Below are 12870 nucleotides of genomic sequence, written 5' to 3'. Positions count from 1 at the left end.
GAAATGGTCATTTCCTAAAGAAATCTCCACAATGTCTCATGCAGTCACTTACAAACCCAGTCTTCCTTCATTCTTTGACACCTGAACGTTGTTTTTGTAGTATGTTTTCTCCCTAAATCTGCATTCCAGTTATTGGGCAGTAATGATGTTGTCAAATTGTGTTTCTATTTGTATCAACTGTTTCCTTGGCATCCTAACCTTAGGAAAATCTAGTTCCTTGTGTCAAATGCCACAAATGTGTGACATAAAAAAAAAAAAATGACACTCAAAATATTTTTACAAATATGTTCTACTGATGGGACAGAAGTGGCTGTTATTTTCTCGGCTATTGGGCCTTGAATGTTTTTAGTTGTTCTGTGTTTGTCTCCCATGCTACCACTTTTCTCCTTTGATAGTTTTGGAAGACTCTGTCTCCAAGGAAAGGAATGGATAACCAAAATATAAACCGGGTTCCTAGTTTTGTGACTAAGATTAAAGCCACCAAAACACATAAACTGATGAAGTAGTTGAGTGTCATACACTTAGAAGAACATGAAACTAGGTGGGCTGGTGTCCAGGAATCTGTGTAGGCAGTCAGGGCAAACAACTAATGCTGATGGACTAGAAATAACCTGGAACAAAAGTTTCGAGATGCATGTGTAATGATCTTGAGATGAAAGAATTTCTTTTTGACATACACGCTGTTACAGCCCATCGGCTTCAGAACTCAGCTGTTCTTTTTCAAAAGATTGTCACAGTCTTAAAGGGAAAAGATGTGTATGTATTTCTAAGAAGGTAAAAGAAAAAGCTAGTTTCTTCCACTTTCCCCCTCATACGTATAGGTAGATAAGATCAAGATTCCTGATACACTAATCATACAAGAAGTTAAAAACCCATTGACTCCTTTTGGCAAGTTAGTAATTCAGATTTATAAGATGCCTTTTCAAAATATCTGCCTAAAATAGCACTAAAAAGACATTTCCTGTACCTATTGATAGCTGAATCATTACTGACAAGAAGCAGAAATTCCACACCGAGGCAGTGGTCAGTTGAGTGGGGGGAAAAGTCATAGTTAAAATACCACAGCTGTTTTAATGATCAAATAATATTCATATAATTATGTTTTGAAAGTATACATTATAAATGGTCTTCCTTTTGAAAATATGTTTTGACCCTGGCCAGTTTGGCTCAGTGGTTAGAGCAATGGCCCACAGACTGAAGGGTTGAGGGTTCGATTCCCAGCCAAGGGCATGTACCTGGGTTGCAGGTTTGATCCCCATGCCCTGTCGGGGTTGTGGGGGAGGCAGCCAATCAGTGTGTCTCTTTCACATCGCTGAGTTTTTTCCTCTCCTTCCCTCCCTTCCACTCTATCTAAAAAATCAATGGAAAAATATCCTCAGGTGAATATTAACAACAACTATATATATATATATATAATTGTTTTTCATTGTCTTATAACATTGCTGCTATTTTCAATGAAGATTTTAAAATTTATATGTAGTGAGTGCATTATTTACATGATTAATACTACTAGATCCTTAATTAGGTATTTATACATGTGCTTGGAACTGTTTAGCCTTCACTATAAAAAATGATGTAGATAGGCCCATACCAAAGTCTACAATTTATTTGAAAAGTGTTAAATAAGTCAATAGCAGCTGTATTATACCACCTTTTTCACTATGACTAAATGACTATGACTAAATGATAGTCATAGTCACTTTCAAGCTTTTAACAGTGTAAAATTTCTGTACAGTCATTTTGAAGTGAAAGATTTATTATTGAAGCTAATTTTTCCTGTACCCTGTCCTAACTTAATCTTACAAAGCCAACTTCTCAGTTAACGTTTACCTGGGAGAAGGAGAAGGGAGAGGAGTTTCTAGGCTTAATTTGTTTTTCAGGCTTCTGAATACTTGAAAATAGAGGTGAAATATGCAAATGGAATATGGAAACATTGCATTTCAAAGCCAGGAGTTTAGAAATTCTGATTTCATTTCTAATCTCTAGTCATTCATTAAGAAGCATTTACCAAATGCTTATTATGTTCAGATGCTATGATTTTAAGTTCAACAGACATTATTGGATGTGTGTGTATGTGTGCATAAGACCACTACAGATTTCTCTGTGGGCTTAAAACATTCTAGTGCTAGGTTTTCAAGCCTTTTATCCCAATGATTGGTTTCATTTATTCAATAATTATATATTTTCCTTCGAGATGGAAAGGGACTTTCCATTTTGTAGTTTTGAAGATGCTCATAAGTTGTTTGATGTCTTTTTTGCAGTGTCCATTTATGGAATTTGGTTTTATGATAAGGAAGAATGCCAAAGAATTGCAGAACTTATGAAAAAGTAAGTGCTGAAAGACTTTGTACCATTTTTCCAGGGCGTGGTGTTTTGTGTGCATTTCTAAGTATGTGTAATTACACCATAACCTTAGCAGAATAGATCTCTTCCAGCAATTCTTTCAAATGGTTAGGAAAACATTTACTATTACTTTATAAAGGAAAAATAGACACAAATACAACTTTTTAAATTTTCACTAGGTAACATTTATCATGTGGAATGGATCACCTCATTTTTCCTACATGTGTGAAATACCATAATATGAGTTCCAGATGGCAATTTTCCTTAATATCTTCCTAATTTGTAATTTAGCAGTTTTTTCTTTGAAAGTTATTAGTATGTCTATTAGTAGAAAGTATATTCAGAGACACGCTGAAAGGTTGCTTCAGATTCTCTCAGATCTTTCATTTCCTTCCTGCCCTAAATGCTTTCTTTTCGCTGCACACCCGTTACTGGAGAGGCTCGGTTTCCTCACACCTCGAACGCTGCGAATACTTAGAATCGTCCTCGTTTTCCATCTCTGGAAATATCTGCTTTAATACTCGTTTAGTGATCAGCAGACAGCCTCTCTCTTTCTATCTCTCTCTCTCCCTCTCTCCTGGTCTCTTTTCCTTCTAATCTCATGCTACCTTGTGGTTTGTCCCATTCTGCATTTTGAGAATCTTACATTACTGCCTGACGTCCCCACTCTCTTCCCTGGTTGCACCGAAAGGAGGGCCCAGGTCAGCAAACGGCCCTCTGTGACCGCTCCACCCTCTCATCAGGCCTGAGCCCCGGGGCTGGGCTGTGAGGCTGTTACTCCCGCTGTTCGTGGCGATGGTGCAGAGCCCAGAGTGAAATGTGTGCAACCGAGCTGATCTCAGGTGCCGACTGGAGTCAGCTGAGCACACAGTGGGGCTGCTGCCCACACGATTTGACAAAGCAGCTCTGTCAGCAACAGAACCATTCCCAGTTTTAAATCTTGGGCAATGAAATGACTAATAAGTGACCCAAAAACTGAAACTTGGGAAGCACTTTTTATAAATATAATTGATTTCTGAAAATCTAGATTGTGATAGCTAATTTTAGGTAACTAGCTCAGGTTTCGGATGGTGACTGTGTTCAAGCCGGAATTGACCACTGTAACAACTAGTTCCTAGAACAGTCATGTTATTGTAAACTGTGCAATGGATAATAATAGCAGGATTTCGTGTAGATTAAAAATTACCCTGTAGCTCAGCCAAGAGGCCATGTTAAAATTGCTAGCATTCTGCAGTAATTACTTAACAGCTGGGGCAGGAAATTGATTGTTGACTAGCAGTAAGCAGCTGATTTGTATGGATTCCAGCCCTTCCTCAGAATTAAACTCTCAATAAATTCTCAGATCTCTTTGACCAGAAACTTCGTGGAAATTATAAAAGAATTTGAGCTGAAAGTCAAAGCACACAAAAGGAGAAAGTATTTTTTTTTTTTTTTTTTTTTTTTTTTTTTTTTTTTTTTTTTTTTTTTTTTTTTTTTATCCTCACCCGAGGATATTTTTCCATTTTTTGTACAGATAGAGTGGGAGGGAGAGAGAGGAAGGGAGAGAGAGAAACATCGACATGAAAGGGACACATCGAGTGGCTGCCACCCGCACGACCAACCAGGGCCGGGGACAAACTGCAACCGAAGTACGTGCCCTTAGCGGGAACCGAACCCGGGTCTCTCCGGACCGCAGGCCGATGCTCTAACCGCTGAGCCAAACTGGCCAGGGCTTTTAAATGAAGATTTTTTTTTTTTATCCTCACCCGAGGATATTTTTTCCATTTTTGGTACAGATAGAATGGGAGGGAGAGAGAGGAAGGGAGAGAGAGTGAGAAACATCGACGTGAAGGGACACATCGAGAGAAAGTATTTTTATTAATGCCACCTAGCAGCCTATAGGAGCATATGGTCTCCCTTCTGTACTGTTTTCAGGAAAACAGAAGACATGCCTCATTGCCCTGCTTTTTAAATGCCCCTCTTCTCCAGTGGACTCTCCACTGTTTCCCAGCTGCCAGAGAACGGCAGCCTTTGAGCTGCTGGAATCAGCCTTGCTTTGACTTCAAGGCACTTTGGAGGACGGGGAGGAATCTGAGTTGCCATGCAGTTTGCTCATCTTTGAGAACTCTCAAATTGAGTTTCCTCAGCAATTAATGAATGCATCCTTCTAAACACTGTAATGAAGCGCCCGGCTAGTTCAGTCGGAAGAGCATGAGACTCGTAAATGCTGTAAATGAGGAGCTGGCAGATTTTCTGAAAAAGACCAGATAGTCAATATTTTTTGCAAGGCCATACTGCCTCTGTCCCAACTACTCGGCTCTGCAGGTGGTGTGGAACAGCACCGTGAACCATGGGGGCTGTGTTTGTAACTTTCTTTACAAAAGCCGGCAGCGGACTGGATTTGGCCCGTGGTTGGCCTGTAGGTTGGAGTTTGCCCAGCCCTACTCTAGATTCGTCTATCTAGTCAGTGTACTCAGGACCTCAAACCTCATTCTTCTTTCACATTTTAAGCAGCCTTATTTCTAATAGGATTATAACAGGATAAAAACAACTTGGTGAGAATTGGATGGTTTAAAAGCCATCTGTGATGGATTGGTTCTCCTTGTGTGCATCTTCACTCTGCTTTTCCAGCCTAACTCAGTATGAACAGTTGAAAGCCCACCAGGGAGCTGGAGCAGGAATCTCCCCAGTGATCCTCAGTTCAGGGGAAGGGAAGGAAGGAGATATCTTACGAATGCTCACCAAGGCCAAAGATGAATATACAAAGGTGAGTTTTTGTCTTCCCTTGTATACCTACTTAATTCCCACAGTGAGAAAGACTTAACTGCTATTCCTTCCACCAAAAAATTATATGAAAAATAAAATCTTTGCTTTTAATAAGCTAAAGAAGACTGCTTTTAAATGGATTAAAAGGTAGCCCGAGAAATCAGTAACCTTCATATATACAAATAGTATCCAGTCAGAAGGTTTGCTGGAAGACTCCCTTTAAAATAGCAACAAACTAATAGAAATTATTTGGAATAAAATTACAAGAAATGAGCAAAACCTATTCAAAGAAAACTTTAAAAAAAAATATTTTTTTTTGTCTTGATTGATTTTAGAGAGAGGAAGGGAGAGGGAGAGAGAGAGAGAGAGAGAGAGAGAAACATCAGTGAGAGAGAACATTGATTAACCACCTTCTGGATGCCCCACACTGGGGATCGGGCCCAGAACCTGGGCATGTATCCTGATTGGGAATCAGACCTGCAACCTCTTGGTGCATGGGTCGATGCTCAACCACTGAGCCACACCGGCTGGGCTAAAGAAAACTTTCAAACACTCCTGAAAGGCATAAAAATAGACTTGAACAAATGGAAATACATTTCCTGATCTTAGACAAGGAGATAAACCTCAAGCTCTCACTTCCCCATAAATTAATCTATAAATTTAGGATGATTCCTAAACAAAAACAAAATTTTTTTTTTCTTCTTTTCTGGATTCAGAAAAGTTGATTATAAGGTTCATGTGGGAAAATATACAAGGAAGAGTAGCTGAGGAAAACCCTGGCAAAGAAGAGCAATACGGGTGGGAGAGAAGGGGGCAGCGAGCTCCATCCACCTGATAGTCCGTCTTCTTAACTATGACTCAAACCCAAACGCAGTTAATTCAACTACATGAAATAAAATAACATAATGTGTTACATGGTTTTAAAAAACCACAAAGTGAAAAGATACTAAAAACTGAGAAGAAATGTTTACAACTAAATAACAGAATGAGGGTTAATTTTCCTATTTTATAAACTGTTTTATAAAAATTAAGAAAAGATTAACACTCTCAAGAAACATGGGCAAAAAATAAAATAAAGGAAAAGGAAAGAAAATCCTAGAATTTGAAAATTAGATAAAATAAATGTATATAACTGAATCTCGTATTATAACATAATTACTTAGAAAAGAAATTACAGTTATTTCAGAATCCCTTATTTGAACTAAACACCCTTAGTGGATTATATTTTAAGGACAAAAAGAACTACAAATAAATTATGAACTTCATTCAGTTGTTTTGTTAGTAGTAATATTAGCATTGTAATTTTTCAGTGCCATGGGTTATAATAAATGAGTACAGTTTACCCTTTAACGATGCAGGGGTTAGGGTTACTGACCCCCCTAATATAACTTGTGACTCCCCCAAAAACTTAACTAATAGCCTAACATTGACCAGAAGCCTCACCAATAACATGAACAGTAGATTAAAACATATTTTGTACATTATATGTATTATATACTGTATTCTTACAATGAAAGGATAGGAGAAAATATGTTAAGAAAATCACAACATTTTCCTAAATTCTCTCAAACAAGCAGCATCTGGCTGCAGTAAGCCCCATATGTCTCACTAAGTGGCCCCAGGCCTGGCACTAGAAGCAGCCAGCCTTGGTTCACAACTTGGCTTTGCCTGTGCACCTTCAAGCCCAGCACAAGAAGCAGCCATCAGCAGATCAGTTTGTAGCTTATGCCTGGTGGCCCCAGGTAGAACACAGGCAGTGGCTGACCTTGCCCCAGAGCCAACACACCCACTAGAGAGCTTCAGACCACATCAAAGCACCATACCCAACCACTTCCACAAGTGGCACACACAGGAGTGGACTCAGTGGGTACCAGAACCCTGCTGAAGTAAGTCTTACTCTGTGTGGTGGGCCCCTGCACAGCTGATCATGCCAGGTAGTCAGAGGTCAGTGGGCATAGCCAGACCTTGCAGCTGATCAGCCTGAGTAAATCCCTCCCATTGATGTGCCAACAGCAATCAAGACTCATTTACAACACAAGGGTATAAAGTCCACACGAGGGGTGCACCTCGAGGGCCCAGCTGGGTGACCAGGGAGGCTGTGCCACTGGACCCTACACCTACAATAACAGGCCACTCTAGGAAGCCCAGGAGACACAGTACCTCTACCTAATACATAGAAACAAAAACAGGGAAGCAGCCAAAATGAGGAGACAAAGAAATATGTCCCAAATGAAAGAACAAAACAGAACTCCAGGAAAAGAACTAAATGAAATGGAAATAAGCAACCTAACAGATGCAGAGTTCAAAACACTGCTTATAAGGATGCTCAATGAAGTTAGTGAGCGTTTCAAGGAACTTCATGAGGACCTCAAGAACATAATAAAGGACCAGTCAGAAATGAAGGATGCACTAACTGAAATAAAGAATAATTTACTAGGAATCAATAGTAGAGTAGGTAAAGCTAAGAAGCAAACCATCGATTTGGAATATGAGGAAGCAAAAAATACCCAATCAGAACAGCAAAAAGAAAAAAGAATCCAAAGATATGAGGATAGTTTAAGGAGCCTCTGGGAAAACTTCAAACATACCAACATTCGCATTATGGAAGTGCCAGAAGGAGAAGAGAGAGGGCAAGAAATTGAAAACCTAGGAAAAAATAATGACAGAAAACTTCCCTAACTTGGTGAAGGAGACGGATATACAAGTCCAGGAAGCACAGAGGGTCCCAAACAAGATGAACCCAAAGAGGTCCACACCAAGACTTATCATCATCAAAACGCAAAAGGTTAAAGACAAAGAGAGAATCTTAAAAGCAGCAAGAGAAAAGCAGTTAGTTACCTACAAGGGAGTCCCATGAGGCTTTCAGCTGATTTCTCAAAAGAAACTTTGCAGGCCAGGAGGGAGTGACAAGAAATATTCAGAGTGATGAAAAGCAAGGACCTACAACCAAGATTACTCTATCCTGCAAAGCTATCATTTAGAATTGACGGCCATATAAAGAGTTTCCCAGACTAGAAAAAACTAAAGGAGTTCATCACCACCAAACCAGTATTATATGAAATGTTGAAGGGTCTTCTTGAAGAAGAAGATAAAAAAATATGAACAATAAACTGGCAATAAATACATATCTATCAACAATCGAATATACAAACAAAATGAGCAAGCAGAACAGAAACAGACTCATAGATACAGAGAACTTTTTGTGGGTTGCCAGATAGGAGGGGGGTTGGGTGGAAAAGACGAAGGAATTAAGAAGTACAGATTGGTTGTTTGACTGAGGAACCTCAAAGGGAAGTGGGGAGGTCGGGAGGGAAGAGAGAAACCAAAGCACACATATGCATGTATGCACAACCAATAGACACAGACCACAGTGTGGGGAAAGCAGGAGGGGGGTGGGAGTAGGGAGGAGAGGGTCAAGGTGGGGAAAAAGGAGGGGCATCTGTAATACATTCAACAATAAAGCCCAGCCAGTGTGGCTCAGTGGTTGAGCATTGACCCACGCACCAAGAGGTCACCAGTTTGATTCCTGGTCAGGGCACATGCCCAGGCCGTGGGCCTGATCCCCAGTGGAAGGCATGTAGGAGGCGGCCAGTCAGTGTTCTCTCTCATCGATGTTTCAATCTCTCTCTCCCTCTCCCTTCTCTCTCTAAAAATCAATAAAGAAAACAAATTAAAAATAAATAAATAAATAAATAAATATAGGTATAAAAAGAAAAAAAAGGAAAATCACAGGGAAGAGAAAATATATTTACAGTATTTATTGAAAAAAATTGCATATAAGTAGATCCGCACAGTTCAAATTCATGTTGTTCAAGGGTCAACTTTGTGGTCAGAACAAAACCTTCAGTGTAAGAGAAAAAATAAGTTAATGTTAAATTTTAAATGAAAATGTCAGAATTAGTTGACATTTTATTTCTTAAATATGTAGTTCTTAACTTTTTCCCTGAAAAGACCTAGAAATAAGGGACAACCCAGTAGCAAGAAACACCTCTAGATTATTGTTTCTAAATACTATTTCCTTATAAAAAATATCAGGGCTCTTTAAAGAAACTCCTGATTCTAGGTCTGGAGTATGAAAGTTGAATAAATGGGGTCACGTGAAAGGGACAGAGCAGTCAGCCTGAAGGGACCACTAACCAAAGTAACAAATTCTAACATTAACAAGAATGACAACAATGGATTGAAACCCACTAAATATATAAAATCTGTGAGTTCATGGTGATGAGAGAAAGCAAGCAACCAAAAGTATAACAGAAAACAAAATATAATTATTGGCTGTCCTTGGAGGTACTACTAGGATACCAACTCCTTCCTTTGAAAATTGGTAGTTAATGGAAAAGAATTAAGCATTTATTCTACCTGGCCAGTATGGACCATATTTAAGAGTAACCAAATAGTCCTGGTTGATGAGGGAAAGTTCTTTTTTTTTTTTTCTTTAATCCTCACCTAAGGATATTTTTCCATTTTTGTTCAGATAGAGTGGGAAGGAGGAGAGAGGGATAGAGAGAGAAACATCAATGATAGAGAGACACATCAACTGGTTGCCTCCCACAGGACCCCAACCAGGGTCAGGGTGAACTGCAACCAAGGTACGTGCCCTTGACAAGAATCGAACCTGGGACTCATTGGTCCTTGGGTCGACGCTCTTAACCGTTGAGCCAAATGGCCAGAGCAAGTTCTTTTTTTTTTGGTATGTGCCCCTAGCAGGAACCGAACCCGGGACTCTGGTCTGCGGGCCAATGCTCCAACTGCTGAGCCAAACAGGCCAGGGCCAAGTTCTTTATTAAAGAATTCCCTTTCTAAATGTAGATAGAATGATAGGACTTAAAAACACCCTGATAAAATAATTGATTCAGACAATGATTGTCAGTAATGTTTATATCATGAGAAGGATTGATAGAAGCTTGACCAGGGAAGAGTTAGGCTGCCACCATCTGAACCCATAGATCAGTATCAGTAAAAACTGAATAACCAGACAGCATGTGCCTCCTAATGTGATATAATGTGAAAGATATAGCACCACCATGAGATATTCTTGCCAAAAGAGTTGATTCTGAATCTACGTCTAGAGCTCTGACTTTCTAGTTTACAGAAGATGAAAGGGAGGTGGGAGGAAGGGGCGGGTGGAAAACAAACGATGCACTAAGGAGGCAATCAGAAAAATCCTGAAGGAGGTGGGACACACTGAAGGACAATTGACTGAGTTTCTTCAACACGCCTTTGACTGGATTGTTGACTCACTCTCAGTTGTTAGACTGTGAGCTCCTTGAGTACAAAGAACATCCCTTACTCATCTTTATATTCCTAGTCTTCTTCAAAGTTCCTGGCACATGACAAGTGCCAAATAAATGGCTGTGGGAGGGAGGGAGGGAGGGAGGGAGGGAGGGAGGGAGGGAGGGAGGAAGGAAGGAAGGAAGGAAGGAAGGAAGGAAGGAAGGAAGGAAGGAAGGAAGGAAGGAAGGAGAATACCCATATGAATAAACCAGAGTTTCACTATCCTTCTATCATAGGGCTTGGACAGAGATGCTTTAATTCCAGCTTCAGTCAGTAACAACTATTTCTATATCAGTTGTTTATTTTGTTTAATTCTTCAAGTCTTTAAAAGGCATCCTAATGACATGGCAACTAGTCAAATAATTAATTATACTCTATTAATTATACTATATTAGGCACACTAATCTTAAAAGGTGACATTTTACCCTCTAGTAACTTTGGTTCCATGTGGCCAATAATTAATAAATGCAAATATTGAACAAATACTTTCTTTTTCTCCCTCTCTCCTCTCAAAACACACACACACAGTACTGTTTATATTTTATAATTATTGTGACACCTTAAAAATCTTCTGGTTGGGGACAGACTGTGCCTCCCTGGGCTTGTCAGTTCTTAGAGAGAGCAAAGGGCCCAGCCAAAAACATGCCTTCCTTATGCACTCTAACCATGCAGAGCCACCCCTCCATTGGCTGGCCTGTCTGCACCAGGACGCAGTATTCTTCACCCTGAATCATAGTAGGTCCTGATCAGGCAGATGGGGACCACGCCTACAATCTCTATCCTGCTGAAGAGATTCAAACTAGCTAGTCCTAGGGTGCAGAAATTCCAGGAAAGGCTTTAGTCTGGGTGTTCCCCTTGCTCCCCTCTCTCTCTCCTCACCTCCGCGAGGTTTCTCCACGTGGCCTGCATGCTGGCTGGGCCTCCCGTTTCTAGGACCTGTGAGAATAACACACTTTGTTTCCTGAGCCTCTCCTGTGCCTCCTCATGTAACCACACCTGCCTGTCTCATGAAGTAACACAGAACTCACACACACACTCATGGCCTTGGAGACTTCACTTCATACTATACCTACACCTGGGAATGATGTTCCCCTCATTTTAATTGCCCTTCAGACTCAACATATTTTTCAAGGCCCAGTTAAAATGCTACTTTTTTACATAGAATTATCCCAGATCACTTCATTCAAATTAATTATTCTTTCCATTGACCTCACCAGTCTATTAGTATTTAGAACCGATATTGTTCTTTCTCATTTATTACAGTTAAGTCAACTTCTCCCCCTGCACTGTTAACTTGTTGAGGTGGAAACAATGTTCTGTTCATCACTATGCTCCCTTCTTAAGTGTTAACAGAAGTGCAGGTATTCAATCAGATACCTGTTATAGACATAATGTTAATTGCTCCAACTGAGAGGTAAATAACAGCAGAAATCATTCTTTCTGCCATTAACAGCCAGATGATGTCATGTAACCTGTATGGTCACAGTGCTGCTCTGGTCTAAATTCCTCTTCTTTCCTCATGCCTAGTATGTGTGAACCTTTAGGCTCTACCAGCCTTTCATTACCTGGCTTCAGATGGTTCATCTAACCCGGCACCTGCTATTCCCACTGCCCCTACAAATACTTGAATGTCCTACCAAACAGAATAACAGTCTTGATTCCTAAAAGTGCCTTCATGCCTCTTCCCCATGGTAACCCCTCACCTTCTTCACCTGTAAAAATCATCAGTCTTCCAAGGCCCAGTTCATGTGTTCCTTGTCCATCTTGTTATCTCTGATCTACCCACCCAGATGTTCACACCCCCCCCCGTTAACACCCTCGCATCTTTTTGTGTGCCTTGTGTGTGCTTCCTCCTCTCCCTCACTCCAGCAGACATTTCAGAAAACGTGGTGATCGTGAGCCAAGTGGCTTCAAAATACAGGAAAGGGGGAAATGGAAAGAGGGCAAAGAGAAACCGAACAGAATTTTCCTCAGAATTCTTGTTATGAGGAAGTGAATTTTCCATTACTGGGAGTAGTTAGGAAGAGACTGAATGATTGCATATTGGGGATAGTATAAACAAATGTTACTTCGCCGTGTAAGTGTTAAACTAAGTAAATGACTTCTGAGATTCTTCCCAACTCTAAAATTCTTAAACTCATGAAAATTCCAAAAAGATAGAGGAGGAAACATTTTATGCTACAGATGTAGTTGTATGATATTGGTGAAGTGAAGCTTAGTGATACTAGATACAACCTTTTATGTGAATTTAATAAAATAATTTGAAACGCTTACTTGGGTTAGTATTTTATGCTTTTTCCCCTAAGAAATTACTTTCTGTGACTTTGATGCAAAGTAGCAATGATGTTAATTTGAGTGGCATCTCCTTTACCTCCTTCCTTCTTGTCGAAATGCAAATGAACCATAAAATAACCAAAGCTAGGAAGAAAAAGAACCAGGCCAGAAGTGATCCACAGGCCGCAGAGTTGTTCTTACTACTCAGAAGCGGACTATTTTGCATTTTGTGGT

General features: G+C 40.0%; 1 protein-coding gene across 2 annotated transcripts in view; it reads left to right on the top strand.

The window, feature by feature from the left end:
- Window positions 1-12870, top strand: part of DCP1B (decapping mRNA 1B) — a 53590-nt gene that overhangs the window by 29473 nt on the left and 11247 nt on the right. For both annotated transcript variants that reach the window (XM_036252831.1, XM_036252829.1), the window contains exons 4-5: window positions 2262-2328; window positions 4954-5089. In XM_036252831.1, coding sequence (XP_036108724.1) covers window positions 2262-2328; window positions 4954-5089 — 203 coding nt within the window. The remainder of the gene's footprint in view (window positions 1-2261; window positions 2329-4953; window positions 5090-12870) is intronic.

This window comes from Molossus molossus, unplaced genomic scaffold (assembly GCF_014108415.1).
Source record: "Molossus molossus isolate mMolMol1 unplaced genomic scaffold, mMolMol1.p scaffold_m16_p_10, whole genome shotgun sequence".
In the NCBI taxonomy this organism is placed as follows: Eukaryota; Metazoa; Chordata; class Mammalia; order Chiroptera; family Molossidae; genus Molossus; species Molossus molossus.
The sequence above is the reverse complement of the archived record's forward strand: the minus strand, read 5'-3'. Positions and strand labels throughout refer to the sequence as shown.